The sequence below is a fragment of the Microtus oregoni genome, unplaced genomic scaffold (assembly GCF_018167655.1).
Source record: "Microtus oregoni isolate MIOR12 unplaced genomic scaffold, Mior012 000009F_ref0000495, whole genome shotgun sequence".
NCBI lineage: Eukaryota > Metazoa > Chordata > Mammalia > Rodentia > Cricetidae > Microtus > Microtus oregoni.
This window is the reverse complement of record NW_024543068.1, coordinates 646551-667602: the sequence shown is the minus strand read 5'-3', so window position 1 is coordinate 667602 and position 21052 is coordinate 646551. Positions and strand designations below refer to the sequence as shown.

The 21052-nt window shown below is 42.6% G+C and overlaps 2 protein-coding genes across 5 annotated transcripts in view; one reads left to right on the top strand and one right to left on the bottom strand.

The window, feature by feature from the left end:
* The window catches only part of LOC121452363 (spermatogenesis-associated protein 7 homolog), a 36022-nt gene extending 25787 nt beyond the window's left edge, over positions 1 to 10235 (top strand). For all 3 annotated transcript variants that reach the window (XM_041658464.1, XM_041658463.1, XM_041658462.1), the window contains 6 exons: positions 892 to 958; positions 4281 to 4396; positions 5593 to 5646; positions 6663 to 6740; positions 9256 to 9313; positions 9546 to 10235. In XM_041658464.1, coding sequence (XP_041514398.1) covers positions 892 to 958; positions 4281 to 4396; positions 5593 to 5646; positions 6663 to 6740; positions 9256 to 9313; positions 9546 to 10115 — 943 coding nt within the window. In that variant the 3' untranslated portion in view covers positions 10116 to 10235. The remainder of the gene's footprint in view (positions 1 to 891; positions 959 to 4280; positions 4397 to 5592; positions 5647 to 6662; positions 6741 to 9255; positions 9314 to 9545) is intronic.
* A 6325-nt stretch (positions 10236 to 16560) lies between these two features.
* LOC121452520 (tyrosine-protein phosphatase non-receptor type 21) overlaps positions 16561 to 21052 on the bottom strand; it is a 61011-nt gene continuing 56519 nt past the window's right edge. For both annotated transcript variants that reach the window (XM_041658695.1, XM_041658696.1), the window contains exons 16-19: positions 20154 to 20282; positions 19739 to 19973; positions 19068 to 19228; positions 16561 to 18525 (exon numbers count right to left, since the gene is read on the bottom strand). In XM_041658695.1, the coding sequence (XP_041514629.1) occupies positions 18397 to 18525; positions 19068 to 19228; positions 19739 to 19973; positions 20154 to 20282 (654 nt within the window). In that variant the 3' untranslated portion in view covers positions 16561 to 18396. The remainder of the gene's footprint in view (positions 18526 to 19067; positions 19229 to 19738; positions 19974 to 20153; positions 20283 to 21052) is intronic.

The following is a 21052-nucleotide window of genomic DNA, read 5'->3' as shown; positions in this document are numbered from 1 at the left end:
CATTGAATCTGAATTGAAATGAGACGGAGGCGGCATGGCTTCTGTGCAAGGGTGGCACACAAACGGGTGCATGCCATGTCTTCATGAGTACAGGAAGGGTCATCTAGGGAGGAGGGGGTAGGGCAGGGTGGGTGGGAGAGTAAAGAGAATGAGCTGTGGATTTGTCTGAAACTGTTGAGAACAAGTTTATTCAGTAAAGAAGGAAAGAAATGAAGAGATTGTTTTATATCTTTTTAAATGTTAAAAGGATAGTCTCATTTCTCTTAGCCCATTGTATATTTAACTGAAATCTATTTTTCAAGCAAGAAAAAGGAAGTACATGTGAATCAAATCATATCTATTTCCAGATCTATATTTAAAAATTACACATTTTTTAAGAGTAAATAGGTAAATTTCTTTGAGTTATACCATACCTTTTTTTTTCCTTTTTTTTTTTTAGTTTTTTTTTTTTTCTGTCTTCAGACCACAAAAGGAGGAATAGTTTATTGTATACACTGCAGGGGAAACAGTATAGTCAGTCAGCTGTTGGAGTCACCATTATGAAAAAGGGCCTGATTGTGGTAGGGGGAGTGAATTTGTAATTGCCCAGCATGCTTTATTTTAATTAATGTCATGTGAATGAATACAAAGCAGATTGTGTGGGTGTCCAGATTGGGAAGGTTATCTTGAGCCTAGGTAGGGTTTCTTTGTAGCTTTGGAGCCTGTCCTGGAACTCGCTCTTGTAGACCAAGCTGGCTTCAAACTCACAAAGATCTGCCTGCCTCTGCCTCCTGAGTTCTGGGATTAAAGGTGGGCACCACCACCGTCCAAATCTATACCTTTTTCTTAATAGTAAAGCTTGTCAACTGTGTATATAAAGGAGTAACAATCATTTCTTTGTAAATGTTACAGCTTTAATTCTGAGTTTGGGACAGCCGAGACAAAGAACTCAGAGGACTCAGAAGTGAACATAAAGCAGGTAGTAACCATGAGTCTTTGTGTTGGTGCCTTCTGAGTTTCAGATGATTTGACTTATGTAGATGTAGACAGCTGTTTGGACGATCAAGAGGGAAATAGAATGTAGTCAGCATGTGCAGGTTTGCCTGTTTGCAGTTGTCGCGTGTGCTCTCTGCATGGTCAGATGGATCCTACCGATTCTAGGGAGTCATTTGTTATTAGCGCCTACGTGGTTCACTGGCTGCCTAAACAGGTGGGTGAGTACAAATATTAATAACATTTTCAAAAGTACAGATTCTGAGGGCCAGGTATGGTGGCATTTGACTATAATTCCAACACTTGGTAAAGGCAGGAGGATAAGAATAGGAGGCCGTCTTGGACTATACAGCCGATTCAAGTGTGGCCTAAGCTGTCTAGCAAGACTGTGTCTCAAAACAACGAAGGACTGAACTATAGCTTGACATTAGAGAAATTACTTAGCATTTGCAAGGCTGTGTTCAGGACCACAGCACCCACCCCACAGCGGCACACACAGAAAAGTAGACAAGGTACTAAAGGTGCTGCCAAGGCTACCTATGTAGCAGTTTGCATTGGCAATGCCTATATTTCAAATCATACAGCATAAGGGAATCCGTAGATACCATTCTCTTACATTTGACTTTACTTTTATGAACTTTATTACATTGTTTGTATCTTAAATGTTTAGCAGTGATTTAATATATCTTAGCTTTAAATATGATTTCTCAGGCAGTCATTTAATTTGAGTCATTTCAACCATGGATTATATCCTAACTTAAATGCATTAATTCTAAATATGGTTTGCATGTTTAAATGTCAAACACAGACTCAGGGATACAAAATTAAAATAATCACGTTCAACTTCTTTTTTCTTTCTGAAAATGGGTAGGAACTTATGTTTTTACATCTCAGCCATTGATAGTGTTTTGACAGGGGGACCGCTTAGAGTTCATGTAGAAAACAGCCTCTGAAAGCTAAGTGTCTTCCTAAAAGACTAACTACTGGGTCCTTGGGAGAAGGCACAGCAGTCATAGTTCTAGCCTGGGAAGGGCTTGATAAACGATGCCTCTTTTCACCTTGAATTTTAGTGAAAAGAGTTAGGCCTGTAGATAACTAAGTAAGCTAATGCAGGGCAGGTGAGATTGCTCCCCAGGTAAAAGTGCTTAGCACAGAAGAGTGACGCCCCTAGTTCCCTGGAGTCCACTGCGGAAAGAGAAAACTGACTCCCAAACGTTGTCTTCTGACCTCTACGTGTGTACCATGGTGTGCTCAAGCCTGTACTCACACAAACATCATACATCATTCTCATCTTCATAACATTACTTATGGTGACGAGTGAAATTGGAAGAATCCCAGTTGATTACATTGCATTCCGAATGTTCATTCATAACCCTTCAAGAAAAATGGATGCTCACAGCAGTCTTGGACTTGAGAAAGCTAGTGAAATAGTAACTGCAGTAGATCTATAGTTTAACCACACTTTTAAAACTGTAAAGCCTTTTGCATGAATCAGCTTTGTAGGACTGGGAATATAACTTACTCGATAGAGTACTTGCCTAGCATAAACAAAGCGTGAATTGGTGTAGCAGTGCCTCCTTTTTTTTAAAGTATTTATTTATTTTATATGCATTGGTGTTTTGCCTGCATGTATGTCTGAGGGTGTCAGATCTTGGAGTTACAGACAGTTGTGAGCTGCCATGTGGGTACTGGGAATTGAACCTGGGTCCGTTAGAAGAGCAGCCTGTGCAGTATTCTTAACCGCTGAGCCACCTCTCCAGCCCCAACAGTAGTACCTCTTGTTCATTTCTTTCTTCATTTCTATTTTTGTTGTTGTTTGTTTGGGTTCTGTTTGTTTTGTTTTAAGACAAGGTATGTCTAAGTAGCCCTGGATATCCAGGAGCTCACTATGTAGACCAGGCTGGTCCACATTTGCATCTGTGTGGTCACCTACATCTTTGTGTACCATGTGCATGGCTGGGGTGCCCAAGGAGGTCAGGAGAGGGTGCTGGATCTGCTGGACTGGAGTTAAGGAAGTTACAAGTAGCCATGTAGGTACTGGGAACCAAACCTTGGTCCTCTTAACCGTGGAGCCATCTCATTAGCCCCAGCAGTACATGATTGCAATTCCAGTACTTAGATGTTAGAGGCAGGATGATCAGAAGTTCAAAGTCATCATCAGGCACAAAGGAATTTCAAGGCCAGCCTGAGCTACAGGAGACCTGTTTGAAAACAAAACATAACTTTGTAAAGATTAATGCAAGTAAAATATTATTTGTGACACGTCAGAAGAAATCTGTTCAAGTAATGTGCCACCGTTTTGTTTGTTAATATTGCCCATATGCCACTGCTACTGCAGCTGCTTTCCTGTGTGACATAGCGGGTGTTTGAAACAGATGTGCTTTTGAATTTTTAATAATGTAGTCAATGAATTTTTCCCCTAAATTTACTTAAAAGCTGCAAATTTGTATACTTTCATGGGTTTCTGGTCTTACTTTTGTTAGTTTTTGTTTTTTAATGCGGGTATGTACACATTGTGTGTAGGGGTGATGTCTCCCATCCAGTTACTAACCAGACCAGCTCTGCTTCACTTCCAGGATCAGACAAGACGGGGGCACTTTCAGGGTGGTGTGGCTAACCAGGCATGGTGGCACACACCTTTAACCCCAGCACTTGGAAGGCAGAAACAGGTGATCTCTGTGAGTCTGAGGACAGTCTGGCCTATATTAGCAAGTTCCAGGATAGTCAGAGCTGAATAGTGAGACTTTGTCTCAAATAAAATAAAATAAAAATGTAAAAGGTGTATGGCTGTGGACTGCTCATGGTGATGAGCCTCTCTCCCAGGTCCCCAGGTGACCTGTGAACTGTGACCTCATGCTTCATCCTTTCAGTACTGGGGTCACAGGTGCAGACTCCTCCACAGTCCTATTTATGATTTCCTAATGCCATTTAAAATGCTTCTTATTAACATGGGTAAAATGCTGATTTGATGGGCTATTTTTTTTTTATTAAAAATTTCCGCCTCCTCCCCTCCTTCCTTTTCCTTCCCCCTCCCCCATCCTCCACTCCCCTCCCCCTCTGTCTCCAGTCCTAAGAGCAGTCAGGGTTCTGTGCCCTGTGGGAAATCCAAGGTCCTCCCCCCTCCATCCAGGTCTAGGAAGGTGAGCATCCAAACAGGCTAGACTCCCACAGATAGGCTATTCTTTTTTTGTTAGTTTGTTTTAATATATCAGGTACTTTTTGTATTTGTTTTTATTAATATTTTCTATTTTCTTTCAGAACATAGTTTTGAAACAAAATTAAATTTCTTCTTTTTGTACCACTTCCAGGCACTTAATTCCAAGGCAAATGGTGCTGAGGACAAAAACCGTCCTTTACCTTCACAAGGACAAAACTTAGGATGGGACAGGATTAAAGATGGCACTCTGCAGCGTTCCTCCCACAAGTGAGTGGCACCTAGGTCTCAGAGTGAAACCCTGCTTCCATTTGCTTTCCTGTGTAATCGACGCACAGCATTTCCCCTAAGTGCTGTTTCAATTCCATGTGCTAATGTATTTTAGTATTACACAGTTCTGTGGCACTGTTAGTAAAGGTGAGAGTCAGTTGTGCTAATGTGTTAATAAGGGGAAGGGATGCTAGTGTGCAGTAGTTGCTGTCTCTCCTCACATTAGAGAAGATTGTCCTCTGGCAATGGTGTTAGCCAGTTTCTATGACACAACAGTGCTGAAGAACTGACCTCACCATTAGATGAGCTGTGCGACTTGGAGGCCACAGGCTGCTCCCAAGTGAAAGTGCTCGCCATGCAAGCCTGATAAACAGTTTGCTCCTCAGCACCCATGAGAGGAGGAGAGAAGTAACTCCTGAAAGTTGTACACATACTCACACACACACACACACAATAATTGTATTAATAAAAGTTTCAAAAGTCTTGGGGGCTGGAGAGATGGCTCAGAGGTTAAGAGCACTGATTGTTCTTCCAGAGGTCCTGAGTTCCCAGCAACTACATGGTGGCTCACAACCATCTGTAATGAAATCTGACCTCCTGGCATACATGCAGACAGAACACTGTAAACAAAATAAATAAATAAAAATCTTAAAAAAAAATTCAAGAGCTAAAAATTTGTGATGTGTAACATTCCCACATGCCAGTGTTTGTCTGCTCTGCTGTTGGGAGATGCTCTTTAACACTGTGTCCCATGCCTAGTGACTGTTACATCACACCTAGCAAAAATGTGGACCAGCAAGCTTTGGCTGTTAATTGCATTTCCAGTGTAGGAGACTGGATATGAGATGAGGGAAGAAGAGTATTCACAAGGGGAGAATGAGGACATGTTTTGGAGCAGACAGGAAGAAAAGGCGCATCTTCTCCCTTAGCCCTTTACCAGGGACATCTTGATTTCTAAGACTATAGTAGGTTGAGTACCAACTCCGTCCTTGAAACTCATTGAACAAACAGCACATGTTAGCATATGTGCACACACACATGCAAGCACACTCCCACAGAACTAAATCACAGATAGGAAAATACTTAGAAATTTCAAAGCATATAGCTACTAATGTAGACAGAATATCAATCATGGAATCTTTGTATGCCTACCCTTATGGCTGCTGTTAGAACATTTTCCCTCTCTCTTTTTCTAGGACGCTCTGTGAGCTCTCTACACAGCTTTCTTCAGACAGCAAAATCTACCCTGAGTAAGATCACTCTGACCTCTTTCTACTTAAGTGGGAAGCAGAATTAAGATCAGGAAAGCCTGATAAGATAAATTAAGATGGGAACTCGTCTTTCTACACCCAGCTCTGCAGTATCAGTCATTTAATCCATGCTGATGGACAGATTGTCGGGCATCTTATCTCTAGTGAAAATGTGTCCCTAAGTTAATATTATCTACTAATAATTTCTAATAATTGCTTATTTTTATAAATTAAACTAGTAAAGAACCCTACAGGAAAGGATTTGGAGCTCAGGGGCCTCTTGGGAGGTTTGTGGCTGCTCCGCTTCTTTGCAGCCTGTCGTCTTTGCTTTCAGTGGTTACGGTACATTCTTAAGTTATAATTTTCAGGAAAATAGTCTGCTTTATAGTTTCATTTATTTGTTCTTAAGCAAGTTCCTATGGATTGGTTTTTAACACGCTGGTTTACACAACCACCCGTCCCCAGTTAGTCTCCAATTGAGTAAGTACTTACCATTTCCATTCATTCCCGAGTTTGAGCTAACTAGAATCAATAACGGTAGTATCCTGACTTTCTTGTAATAGGTACTAGAAGTTAGACATGAAGTAGTATATCGTAAGAAATGTGTCCAATTAAAAAATTACTACTACAATTTTTCATCCATATATTTGCCTATTAGAAATTCTTTTTTCTAAGGATTTTGAAGGAAAAAAAAAAGCAATCTTTCTAGTCAGTAAATTTCCCATCCCAGCTTGAACACAAGATGCTGAGCAGGGCTCAATAAGCATCACGCCCCTGCTTCCCTGGGTGGGCCCTCTTTGTCTTTTTGCTGTTATGAATGTTCCACAAAGATGAAATTTTACTCCATTGGGTGATAATTTTCTTACTTCTATGTTTTCCTTTTTGAACATGAGAAAGCAGGTTTGTTTATAGTATTCCTGTACTTGTGGGCAGCAGTCCCTGTAGTGGTGATGTGGGTGCTCCTGCGTGACCTCCCCTCCGTGTGATGGTTCTGATGCGCTTGTGTTCCTCTGCAGTGAAGAGGAGCTGCTCTACCTGGACTTCATGGAAAATGTGACAGATGAAATTTTGAAACTTGGTTTATTTTCCAACAGGTTAGAGATTTTTTTTAATGTGTGTGGGAGTTGAGATGTACATTGAATATTTTTCATACAGTAAGATTTTTTTAAGTTATTAGGATATAAAAAGTTATGTTGCTTCTTATAATTATATTTTTATAATTGATTGTAAATTATAAAGACTTTTATCTATACACTACAAAAAACAATAGATTTTTTTCATTTAAGTATTATTATATCTTAGTTATATCAAACTGTATAATGAATTGAATTTTTGCTACTATTTTGGAAAACCTCCATAATTCCACCTTGCTATCACGAACTCTTATGGGAATCAAAAACAAGCTTTCAAATTTTATTACATTTATGTGTGTGTGTCTCTGTGTGTGGTCACATGCCACAGCAGGCCGTCAAAGTGTGTGTGTGTGTATTCACACGCCACAGCATGCTGTGAGGGTCAAAAGACAACCTATGGGAGTCAGTTCTCTCTCCACCGTGTGGGTCCTGGAGATTGAACTTGGATTATCAGGCTTGCTGTCGATTACCTCCACCTGGTGAGCCCTCTTATCCACCCACAACATCTTTACTACAACATGTAAGATCTAATAAAGACAAAAGAAAAGCTCTTTGTGTACGTATAGGAAATGGAGAGTTTGCAAAACCAGATTAGCCGCTGCGTTGCTTTTGGAAGCTGTGTGCTGGGTGCAGCTCAAACACTGCTCTGTCTACAGCCACTGAGCATTAGATTCCACTTCATGTAGCAGAGCGTAGGACTGCACAGCACTCTACACAAACTGCAGACATCGCAGTGGCCATTTCTAGCCCTTTATCAGGGTTTACTTTTTAATGAAGGAAGACACGTTGTTATTGGAATAAAAAGACCAGCGGTGTGTGCCAGTACTCTCATACCTCTTTTCATTTGAAAAAAACATGTTTAATGGGGCTGGAAGATGGCTCCGTGTTTAAAAGCATTTGCTATACAACCATGAGAACCCACGTTCAAATCTCAGCACCCACATATTGAACCAAGTGGGTCTCATGCAGGGCTATAACTCCAGGGCTGTTGGGTGTTGGAGCGTGGGCAGACTGGAGGATTACTTGGGTTTTCTGCTCAGAAGAACCCCTGCCACAGAGGAATAGGCAGAGAATGTTAGACACTGATGCTACCCTTGACCTTGAGGACACACAGGCATGCACGCTCACACATTCACATACAAACTGTTAATTTTGAGAGTTGCATAGGAGTTTTGTAGAACAGATATGTCGAGCATTACTGGACTACACATTTTAGATGGCTAAAATGGTAACTTTTATGGTTTTTTTTTTTATCACAAAACCAAAAAGTTTTACATAGCATTTACATTTTTCCTTAAACGTTTATATTTTCCTCTGGTTCATAAGACTAAACATAGAACCATCCTGAGAAAGAAACTAGAAGGTGCAGGAATAGGTATTCTCAGCCTGAAGGATGCTCGAAGTGCATCTGTTGACCAGAGAGAGCATGTGTATGCGCGCGCATGCGTATACCTGAATATGTATTACTTAATCCCACCTACAGAAGCACAGAAAAAAGCCACGGTGCACATATTCCAGAATGTGACCAGTAACTGTAAAGAGTAGGATACAAGTTTCTTGGTCTTTTAAAAATGACAGAATAATCCAGACCTCCTATTCTACGGGTCGGCTCATCTCACTCAATAGTATGAACCATGGTAACTTGAGTGACCAAGGAAATTAGTTGTTGTTTTCAGGAAACCTGTGGATAGGTTAGTGTGATTCTGGGCCTGGTGTAGAAAGAATACATTCCCTGAGGCTAGTCACATCTGAGTTAAATTCGCTGAAGGGCTTGTGACTGACTTTAGGGAAAGGAATCTCATCCTAGAGATGTAACACAGTTTCTGCGGCTTTCATACCCCGGCTTTGGCAGGGAAATAGGTAACATTGTTTCTGTGAGCCAGGCCTGGTGGCACAGGCCTGTAGTCCCAGCAAGGAGGCAGACCTCTGAGTTCCAGGTCAGCCCGATCTGCTTAGAGTTCCAGGCCAGCTAGAGCCTCATAGCAGACCGTGTCAGGGGTGGGCAAAGGCAGATTGTATGTCTAGCATAAATACCTGGCATTCACTTAGAGGTCATTGACCTATCATCAATGGAGTGTATACTTAAGGAGCCACGGTGAACCAGCTCTGTGAGAGCATTTTCTCAAGGTTGTAGGGAAGGAGCACAGGGAGCTTTTGGTGTCTGTCTTACAGAGAGAGAGCTCTGCAGGGAGGGGAGTATTGTGTCTCACCTAAAACACTCACAGAAATAGAAACAGTACTCAGGTCTTCAGATACACTGGTATCTATTATATAACTTAGATGTGTAACCCAAGGCAGGCTTCCTGACAGTTTAGAGAAGTAGACAACAGGAAAGATTGGTCTCCAGTTGCACAGAGAAAATGATTCATCTGGAAACCACTTTCCAGCCTTTGTCAGCTTTTATATTATGTTCCTATTTTACATTGAATGGGTTATCTGATTTTAAGATGTTAATATTTTTCTTGATCATTTGTAGGTTTTTAGAACGACTGTTTGAACGACATATAAAACAGAATAAACATCATTTGGAGGAGGTTTGTCTTTCTTTAGAATTTTATGTTTTTGTAAAACATTGCATAGACCATAAAAGAGCTCATTTAAAATAGGTACTTTCCCCTGGGTGCTTTTTGTGAGGGGAAGGGGCGCAGGGGCTGTGGAAGTGTTAATCCTCTGAGACTATCAGCACTGCACACAAACATGGTTTAGTTTATTAGCTTAGCTAGTATAGTGATCCTCATAATTGCATATTCCTTTCCATAATCCTAGGGGAAAATGCGCTACCTGCTACATGGCCTGAAGGTTGACTTAGGCTGCATATCTGAGGAAGAGCCAGCAAAGCAGAGCGATTTCAGAATGTTGAATCAACTTGATTTTCAAAAGGCTCTGATTTCAAAACCAAATGAAGGTACAAGTTATGATGATACAGTAATTGAGCAAGAGCGTCAGCAGTTCCAGGAGGCTCTGCACATGCTGTCGTCTATGCCGCAGGATGAAAACAAGCTGTTCTCTTTACCAGGTGAATTCCTAATACCTGACCGTAAATTCAAGGATTCCGAAAATGTTATAGTTCAACAGGTCAACGATGAGACAGCTCTTAAGGTCTCAGCCTTGGATGAAAACTATCCAAGTATTTCTGACAGGTTACTAGACCAGGAAGCCTCTGTGGATGTTATTGAAGGTGACAGTGACTCTGAAAGTGTTGAGACTTCCAGGGAATTATGTTGTCTTAGCACAGTACTGGCCCCATCTGTTCAGTTCCCCAGCATCAAAGACGGCAGTAATCATGACAAGCAATTACCGACTCTAAAAATCATGGAAATGGGCATTGAAGACTAACCTTTGGATCTTCACTAATAAATGTTCCATGTGGCCAGTAACTCAATATTACTTTTCTTGTTTTCCTTTTTTACATATTAAGATTTCTGTATTTTCAATGCTGTATAATAAATTACCATAAATTTAGCATCTTGAAGCACCACATACTTATTATTAATACTATTGTCTGTGGTTCGAGAACTGAAACACAGGAGTGATGTGTGCCCTACTTCAGGGCTCAAAAGCTACAATCTAGGGCTGTGATCTCATTGGGAGACTTGGCCGAGGGACTCTGCTTCCATGCTCAATTGGCAGAATTCTTTTCCTTGCACCATAGATCTGAGGCTTCATTTGGTTTTGGCTGGTTGGTGGGCAGATGACTGCTCGCCATCCCTGCCACGTGCACGCTCCTTAAGCAGGCCACATCCTGGCTGTTTGTGAAGGTGGAGGAGACTGCTAGCAAGATGGGTCATTTGCCAGCACTTCTTTTTTTAGCTCTTGATTAGAAGCAAACAAGACCTGGGTCCCTTGCATACTTAAGGGGTAAGGGGATGGCATACAAGGGTGCAGATGCCGGAGGGTGGGAACCACTGGGTTACCTGGGGCTCTTTGACCACCACTTCTAAAGTTGCATTTTAGAGGAACGTGTTTGACCCAACATAGTGGCCTCATCATCATTGGGAAATGGTTTATAATCTGGGATGGTCTTAAAGCATTGCATCTTATAATGTACGGAGGCTGGAGGATTGAGAGTATCTGCCCTTTGGCATGCCAGGCCATTTTTATGCTTTAACTCTGAATCCAGTTTTTTTGTCTTTGGAGCCTTTACCCATTCTAATGTTTATACCTTTTAGGACATTTTAATATTCTTTAGTTTCTCTTTAAATTTTGTTTTAAAAGATGAGTTAATATAACAAGGGGTGGTCTACACTTAGCTGTGGATGTAAGGATGAGCATGGAGAATGCATTAAAGATACCGGTGTGGGAGTTTGAATGTAAGTTTTTAGGGGGTGACACTATTAGGAGGTTTGCCTTTATTGGAGTAGGTACGGCCTTGTTTTAGGAGCTAAGTATCTGTAGGGGTGGGCTCAAGATACCCAGTGTTCCAGACCACTTCCTGTTGCCTGCAAGATGTAGAACTCTCTGTTACTTCTCCAGCACCATGTCTGCCCTCATGCTGCCATGTCCCACCATGATAATGGACTGAACCTGTGAACTGTCAGTGAGCCACCCCAATTAAATTTTTTTTTCTAAGAGTTGCCATGGTCATGGTGTCTCTTCACAGCAATAGAAACCCTCACTAAGACAACTGGCTTAAGGAAGTGGCAGTAGTAGGTCTTCCTCTAGGTTCTATGGCCATGGGTAGTTGGCTAGATTTACATTACCAGGCACGACTTACCTCCTGTTGAGTGGGCCTTAAGTTCAATTACACAGCTTGGTTACCTCCAAGATATAAGTGCTGAACCACAGGTTCCTTTGCACTGCCTCCCCCAACCCACCCCACTTCATGTCAACTTCCCATATCCATGAGGTATTGCTATTAATATGAGATTTGGGGAATAATCACTAAAGGCTGTAGTTGAATAGTAATGTGTTTGTGTGTCCCGTTGACAAGAGATCAGTTGCTCTGGCCAGTTTTGTCAGCTTGACACAAACTAGTCATTTGGGAAGAAAGACCCTCAAGAGAAAATGCCACTACAAGATTGTGGGCAAGCCTGTGGGGCTAATGATTGACATTAATGCGACTGTCCCACTGCGGGCCGTGCCACAATTGGGCAAAGTAGCCCCGAGTTGTATAAGAAGCAGGCTGACCAAGCCAGGAGGAACAAGCTAGTAAGCATGCCTCCATGGCCTCTGCTTCACTGAATTCTGGTTCCTTCCCTGACTTCCCTCAGTGATGGAGTTGTAAACTGAAACGCCGCCCCCCCCCACACACACACATGCATGCACGCACACACAAATTCTAAGTACCACTACTGTACCTTTGGAAATCTCTTGCTGCTCTAGTCATTGTGGTTCATAGGTGTCACATCCAGATAGGACTGTTGATTGCTCTTCTTCCTTGGCAACTTTGCATGGCACCGTCTGGTACTCTGAAAGCTAGTTCAGGGAGAAGCTTCTAGCTCAACCACAGTTTAGTTCCTCCAAGTCCTGAATCTAAAGCTTGTGGTGTCATCAGCAATGGGGACTTATATTCAAACTCTGGGAGAGGAGCAAGGGCAAGGGCAATGGCAATAGCCTATTTTGTTTGGGGGATGACCTGAACTCCCCTAACCAACTCAAGGGATGCTTCCGAAAATTACATAATAACTATTTTAAGCGTGGTGGTTTGAATGAAAATGGCCCCATGGACCAATATTTAAATACTTGGTCCCCAGTTGATGACTGTTTTGGAATGATTAGAAGGTGGCCTTGTTGAAGGTAAAGTGTCATTGGGGGCAAGTCAGCTTGAGGGTTTCAATAAGCTCAGTGCCATTCTGTGTGCCTCTCTTTCTCTGCCTACTTGTAGATCAAGATGTGAGCCCTCAGTTGTCCTTGCTACCATGCCTTTTCTCCATCATCACTGGCTGTTTCTGTTACTTTTTGTTACCGTGCTGAAATACTGTGACCAAGCAACTGTTTTGGGAAAGGATGAGGATGTATGGCCTTGTTGGAGGGACAGGCTTTGAGATTTTGAAAAGAGTGCTATTCCCCCATTCTCTCTCTCCACTTGGTGTTTATGATGAAGATATGAGTTCTCAGCCACTGCTCCAGGACCAATGCCTACCTGCTGCTGCTGTGCTCCCTGTATGATAGTTTAGCCCTTTGAAACCATAAGCCCAATTAAATGTTTTTCCTTAGAAGTCATCTTGGTCATGGTGTTTTGTCATGGTAATAGAAAAGTAACTGTAGTGCAATTTCTAATTGGTCTTAATAATAAAAACCCAGAGGCACACATTGGGTGGGGGGAAGCTGAAAGATCAGAGAAGCAGAACAGCCAGCCACCAGTTCTCATCTCTATATGAAATCCTCAGAACCAAGGGGGCAAGAGCCTGTCTCGAATCCTCAGACTGAATGCAGTGAGCTCCTATCTCCTCCCACCTTATATTCCTCTCTCCTCTCAGCCATAATCCTTCTTATCTCCACCTCCCTAGTGCTGTGATTAAAGGTGTGAGCCACCACCCTCTGACTCTTTCTCTTTTAGACTGGATCAATCTTGTGTAGACCAGAGTGGCCTTGAACTCAGATCTGTCTGCCTCTTCTCCCTCCCAAGTGCTGGCTGGGCTTAAAGGTGTTTGACACCATTGCCTGGCCTCTATGACTGACTAGTGACTAGCTTGGCACTCTAATCTTCAGGCAAGCTTTATTTGTTAGATATCACAATATCACATGTAACAAATATAGTAAGAAATATTTGTGTTGTTCAATGTCCATTAATTTTAAGTGATCACTAATCTTAGACAACACTAACATGTGACGTGTGGACTTTACTAAAAGGTGGGCTGTGGTAGTTTGAATAGGAATGGCCCCATAGACTCACATGTTTGAATGCTTGGTCATAGGAGTGACACTATTAGAAGATGTGGCCTTGTTGGAGGAGGTGTGTCACTGTGGGGGCAGGCGTTGAGGCCTCATAATCTCAAGCTGCACCCAGTGTGGCACCCAGTGTCTTTCTGCTGCCTGCAGATCAAAATGTAGAACCCTCCCTTCCTTCTCCAACACCATGTCTGCCTGCATCCCACAATGCTTCTTGCCATGGCAATGATGGCTTTAATCTCTGAAACTGTAAGCCAGCCTCAATTAAATGTTTTTCTTTCTAAGAGTTGCCATGCTGGGCAGTGGTGGTGCACGCCTTTAACCCCAGCATTCAGGAGGCAGCGGCAGGAGGATCTCTTTGAGGTTTGTTTAGAGTACAAATTTAAAGTACATATGCATACTCAAATGGATACTGTTCATGTCTGACCACTGAAATAACGTACGTAGTCTACTTGCAGTTTAAAAACTAAGGCTGGTATGACAGCTCAATGGGTAAAGGGATAGAAAACAAAACAGGCCCTGCTTCAATAAGGTGGAAGGAGAAAACTCCCTCCTGAAAGCCAGCCTCTGATCTCCATACACCGTGGTGCACACAAACACAGCACACACATGCATGAGCAGACACATTTTTAATATGATTTAAGATAGGGATCTGTTTTAATCAGCAGTATACTGAAAACTGTTCACTAACTCCAGATTATTAAAAGTACTTTATTTTGTAAGCACACATCACCCATCTAAATGGTTTTGGAATCTGTTCGGAAGACTTGATTTCACTACACACACAGTGACTTCCAGATGGCCTCTAGACGGCGCTGTTGACTTGGTAATGCTGCAGGCTGGTGCTACATACCTTTCTTCCCTTCTCAACCCAGGGACCACACCAAGGAGGGAATGGTAGGTACGTCCAGTGGAAAAGGTAGACGGAATGCTTGGCCAAATCACCCCTCACCCCACCTCACAGCCACTTTCTCAGGCAGCATTCACGCTTGCTTCATGATCAGTTCCGTTAAACATTCCTATGAAACTCAAGCCAATCTGTCTTCCATTCTGAGTCCCCACTGCCTGGCAGAGCAGGGAGAACTCATTCTCTGATCTCACCACCAGGGGGCAGCAGGGACAACAGTCATTCTGTAAATTTGCTGAGGATACAAGGTGGTGATTTGGTTGTTACTTCCTACCTTTCACAACCCAGCCCCAACCAGGCCCTCACCTCACCCCAGTCCACCCCTCCCCTTGGCTCTGGGGACAAACGAAAAGAATTGGCACATCCACTTAATGCCATCATTTGCAAAAGTAAATGTGACTACCTCATCCACATGCAATAAGCTTTTAGAATGTGTTTATTGAAGAGCAGACAAATACACAGATGGTGGATGCCACTTATGCGACCAGAGAACCCTCGAATGTTCCCTGAAATCCGCTATCCAACCCATACTTGCAGACTTTGGACTTTACCCTCCTTCTTCTACACATAATTATAGGTACTAGGACCAGAGCCCTTATCTGCAGGAATTTAAAAAGTTCCTTTAAGAGAGTTCCCTCAGCTGTCACTCAAAAAGGACCCATCTGAAGTTTTTTAATGAGTTTCAAGTAAAAGATCATTTTAGTTTGTTTCATGTGCTCTTTTCTTACTAAATTTATATCCAAGAGAATTTCCTTTAAAGGCTGGTGCTAAAAAGGCATGGTACTAAGCCTCAGGTGGCAGAGGCAAGCAGAGGAAGGAGTTTCAAGACCAGCCAGGCCTACACTATGGACTCCAGACCATGACAGGCTAAACAGTAATGTGTGTGCATGTGTGTGTGTGTGTGTGTGATATATTGTTTTTATATATATATACTAAAAACAATTTACTTCTATCCCTACACCACAAAAAAAGAGGAAAAGATTAAAATAGTAACACGTTTCCCTGTTTGCATTTATCCGCATAACTCTCCAGTAACACGCTTGTGCACTGCAGACCTTCAGCTTAATATATATGGTTATAGTTTGTCGATTTTCTACAATATTAATGTATCTTCCTATCTGAAATGAATTTAGCCATGCCTGGATATCATATAGTCCTATATCACGACCCTGTCCTCCTCATCTGTGTTCCAAATAGACATTTCTTAGACATTTCTCTTCCTGGAAGTTTCTTTTTTTTAATGGTTTATTTTTATTTTATGTGCATTGTATTTTGTATGTGTGTGGGGGAGGGAGTCAGATCCCCTGGAACTGGATTATAGACAGCTGTGAGCTGCCATGTTGGTGCTGGGATTGAACCCAGATCTTCTGGAAGAGCATCCAGTGTTCTTAACTGCTATTTCTCCAGCTCTCTTTTCTGGAAGTTTCTAAGGAACCGCACCTGTTAATTAAATTCTAAGGGTTTGTGGATGCTTCACAGTAGGAGTTCTTGAAGAAAACAACTGGTCACAATTTAACATTTTAGTTTATACTCTAAGATGAGTGCCCCCGAGGCTTAAAAACACAACTAGAAATTCCAACACAAGCCCCCAGGAAAATCTGGAATTTTCCCCCAAGAAAGCTGGTGCCAGAAATACCAAAGTTAACTGGTAGAAACATTGGTTTGCAACTGTTTGTGTGAAAATGTACATTTTGATATTTTTGATATGAAATCAATACCATCAAGGAACTAAAAGCCTCGGTGATACACTGTATAAATCTGACAGACTCTTCATTCTGAATTCTCAATTCAGACTCTTCAGTAAACCTTTTAAGCCTTAATATTTGAAATGGACCTCAAAACTTACATTATTCCAAAATTCAATTATGTGGAGGTTTTTTTTACTCAGAAATTTTCTCATTTGCTAGCTGTAATTAAGTTTAAAATTAATGTTTCGTAGAAGTGATGTCAAGCATACATTGGAAGAGTGATAGGTTTACACCGTGTAATTTTGCCCTGAAGGAATTAACAAGGTATTGCAACACAAACACAAACAAGCCATATATTACTCTTTAATTAAAGTTTTGTTTTACAATATGTTCTTGTCGGTGGGATATTTCCAGATGTTTAAGTGTGATAGAAAAGCATCTTCAAACAATGTACCATTGGAAGAAAAAGTTTCAGAAAACGTTCTGTCCTTCATATGGCATGAAATGGAACATATACCACCCAAACCTCCAATCCCATCCTGGGGCGCGCCTTCCACGTGAGTTTACTGGTTTAGCTGGGCTGACACCTGTCTGTCATGGAGGATGAGGCTCACCACAGGGTCAAATCAGAATGATGGCAGATCATCATCATTTAGGAGCTGAACCTAGACCTGACATTCTAGAAGGTCTACACAGTGAACCAAATTCGGGGGGGGGGGGGGGCTCAGATAAAGGTGCCAGCTTGTCCTCCACTTCTCACACAAGCTTAGCCCGGGCCAAGGACAGCACTCTGTCCTTCGAACCTGACCTGGTTCTGACCAGCAGGATGTGCCCAAAGTGGATGGAAGAGGAGGACCAACTACTTAGAACTGATCCTGGGGTGAGGACAGGATTAAGGTGCTAAATTCAAGTACCCCCTGAACACCACAGCAATTTCTGGTGGCCCCATAAGTTTGGGCTGTGGTTTGAAGAAAGGAACCGCTCATTGACTGTTTCCTTCCTTCAACCAAAAGAAAACCAAGCCTCTTCAAGGCTTCTTTAATGATAATATAAACGTTTTTGTAGGGGGAAAAAATTACAAGGAACCCAAATAAAGAAAGCACATCACTGACAATGGCAGACCTTGACTTCCCTCGCGTAGCCCTCTGGGGCTCACCCCCAAGCTCCCAAGATCCCACTCTCCATCCCAGCGTGACTACAGATAATACTGCATTTCTGTACCGACCAAGCCATCCTGCGTGGCCACCACAGGTACTTCCTCTCGTCCTGGTCATCTTACATACTCATAGTCCTTCTCTTTGAAACAGTGTCCACAGTTGTTTCTAATATAAAGCCACATATATTAAACTCATTTTCAACAAAAAAAAAAGTGCTTAAAACCATCCAATGCAATTGTTCTTCATTTTCAACCAAGAAAATCAAACTCATTTATGCTTACTGATAATACTGAAAAAAATAGTGAATCTGATTCTTTGATTTTAAATAATGTGCCTTTATCCCCAACTTCACATTAACTGACTCAGTATTAGAACAACATGAGCTCTTATTTGGAAAATATAGAAGGTACAAATATATAGAACTTCTAGGATAAAAAACATTCTGAATATAAAAATGCTTTCTAGGTTTCAAAATAATACTTTTAGATTCTCTTTAGTTTTGGATTTGGTGAATAAACCACTTAGTTCCCTGTGGTTTTTCTTCTTAAACAAAAGCTAATAATGGTTTTAAATACAGTTACTCAAGATCCACTCAGTCTGTGGACTGCCCCACAGAAAAGTTCAGTTTCTAAATAAAAACCAAAACTATTTAGTCATAAAATTACATTATCAAAAACTAGCTTAAGATAGAAATATGTGTGCCTTAATGATTGCCAGAACTGCCCAGTGCAGCTTCAGTAAGACAGAGAACCGTCTAGAAATACAGTCTCCAGAATGTGTGCAAGCGCTGCAAACTGGGCAAGCGAGGCCAGGGCACCAAGCCTGTCCCAAGTCCCATGCGCCTCCTTAGCCCTGTGCTTAGGGTGCTTCTTCAGCTCTTCCTGCCGCACCTCCTGTTCGGGAGCTCCACATGGGACTCCTGGGGACAAACAGGAGCTGCACAAGCGCTTCTCTCTCTCTCTTCTCTTCCCTTCTTTCTTTTTTTAGCTGTAAACACTTCACATGATTGGGTCCCCATATAAACACGTGGGAGCTTAAATGAGCCTGGAGCTTTTGAGGAACTGCATGAGAACTCTGTACACAAACGTGTACTGGCTGAGCGTCTGCACCAGCATCATTCTCTGCTGTCTCAGCATGTCCAGCACTCTGGGGATGTCCAGCACCTAGTGGAGAGAAACCGTGATGAAGAGAACATTCTGAGGGGCAACAATACTGTCAGGCAGGCAGTCCCTGTCTACCAGAGCACCTCCTGTGATCACCTGAAATCTGATCTGGTTTAGCTACAAATGTCCATGTGGATTATTTCTTCAACAGTCCCTGGCTGTTGAAGTCAATTACCTCACCAGATTCTCAGATTCAACAAAAACACAGTATGCTAGGCACTGCCAGGACCTGACTGAATGTTTCCCACACAGGCCACTGGCCAGCACTAATTGCTAGATGTGTTGTGTTAATGGTGTCACAGGAAACCCTAGATAAAAGAATTAAACAGCTTTCCATATTATATGGCATCTGGATCTTTACTATGACAGTTAGAGCCGAGAACCTCAAAGCCAGAGCCTTTTATAAACAACACTGAGCTTCTATCTTGTGGTCACCGTGTCCTAGGAAATGTGCTCAGAAAGATACTGGGCCTCTATGCCCCTCTCTTTCCCAGCCACCAACTCTCGCCACCAAGAATGTAGAACTTAGCGTAAGTCATCACCTCGTTGTGCTCCAGACAGGCAATCATGATCTCTGACAAAATGACGACCCCAGTTCTTCCTACGCCAGCACTGCAGTGCACCAGCAGCGGAGGGTTGGGGCTCCTGGGTTCGCTTGTACTGTTTGTATGACGTCGAACAGACTGGATCTCTTCGAGGTATGCTGTGAAAAGAACCAGTGAAATACAAAAGTACTCAGAGACAACGGCATATATAAAGTCAACAACCATCTCTTTATTCTCCCCACTGAGAAGACTGCAGATAAAGAGCCCTGGGCACCACGGGACCAGAGCCAACTATGGCGACTGCAGGCAAGTCAGTGCTTCAGCACGAACGAGATGGAGGAGATAGGAGTTAGCTGTGGCATTCTACTTATGACAAGGCATCTCTTAAGAATGCCTTCTTGGGCTGGCAAAATGGCAGGGTGGGTGAGGGTATTCACCAAGAATCATGACCCGAGTTCAATCCCCAAGAGCAACATGGTGAAAAGAGAGAACCAACTCTGACCTTTACACATGCGGTGTGGCACACACAAACACACACACACACACACACACACACCTATAAATCCATCTTCTGGTGAAACAAGTGCAAAGCTTCTATGAAACAACAGAGAGGTACTGTTGTAGAAACCGGAGACGAACCTAAGCTGCCCCAAAACAAAGACACTTACATAAAAATCCTTTGAGGTCTTCGGGACAGCCATGCTCGGGCCAGTCTGTGTACTGCAGATGCCAAACTGTCCTCTCCTGGCCTGTGAGGAGGTGCTTCATCTTCAAGCCTGTCGTGGCATAGCAGCCCGAGTCCGTGCGGAAGCGAGTTGTGATCTTAAACCTTCCATAGGTAACAGTGTTGTGCCTTGAGCCAAGTCTTGGCCAATACCTAAAGCTCTTCTCCCTGCCACCCTCCTGTTAAAGACAGGCACAGTTCAGCAGCAGCACAAGAGCCAGCCTGGGGCACTCCTCACTCAGGCCTTCAAGCGGGCCACAGCCTCACCCTGCTTTTCTCAGGTCAGCGCTCTGGGTGGTTAACATAAATGGTTCTTTGGAGACCCAGAAAAAAACCCACCGAGAGGAATGCGCACTTACCTCCTCTGCTGTCACCATTGCGATAATTGTGATCCCCTGTTCCCACACCATCTGCCAAAAGTCCTGGCAGGTGTTTTGTAACGGTCCCTGTGTGGCAATATAATCCCACTCAATTCCACTGACAGAGACCTAAAATCAGAGAAGGTTAAAAGCTTAGTGTGTGCATGGAATATATATACATGCATAGCCGTTGGTGTGTTCATGGTAACACTAAAAACTGACTGGGCTATTCAGCAGAGGATGGATACCTCTGGCTTCTTTATAAACATATATACCATGAGTTCATATGATAGCCACATGACTTGGAGCAATCTGCTCACCTCTCAATTTCAGTTTTATCCACAAAATGAAATAACTGCCGGTCCATAGGGTTGTGAGGACAGAGCGGATGTATACAATGTCTGGCTTGTTTGTAACAAGTACTAAGTAAATAGCTGCTCCTGCTGTGAGGTGAACAAAACACCATGGTGTCCCAAATCACAAACAATTTGCCATGATGAAATATAAAATATTCTTGGAAAAGTAAAATCAAAATCTAAGCTAATGCCAGATATCTTCTATTTAGAGTGGTCTCCACCCCAAACTGAGTCAGATCACCCTCCACAAGGCCAAGTTTCCACTTAGGACTTAATGCTCCCCAGCAAGGCTTTACAGCCCAGAAACCTGGGCTAAACTAGGTTCTACCGGTAACTGCCGACAACCATTTCTTTCTGAGTGCCCATTAAATGTTAAAGCCTGTGCCAAGCCCTGTTCCACACATCCTCCCTCTAAGGCTGCCAGGCCTCAGCACCAACTCTGGGCCCTCTCATTGGGCTCCCTTTCAGCAGTAGCCTGTGGGTGGGCACAGGCTATGATAGCAGTTGGTTAAACAAATGGAGGTCTCACAGTTGGTGAGAGAT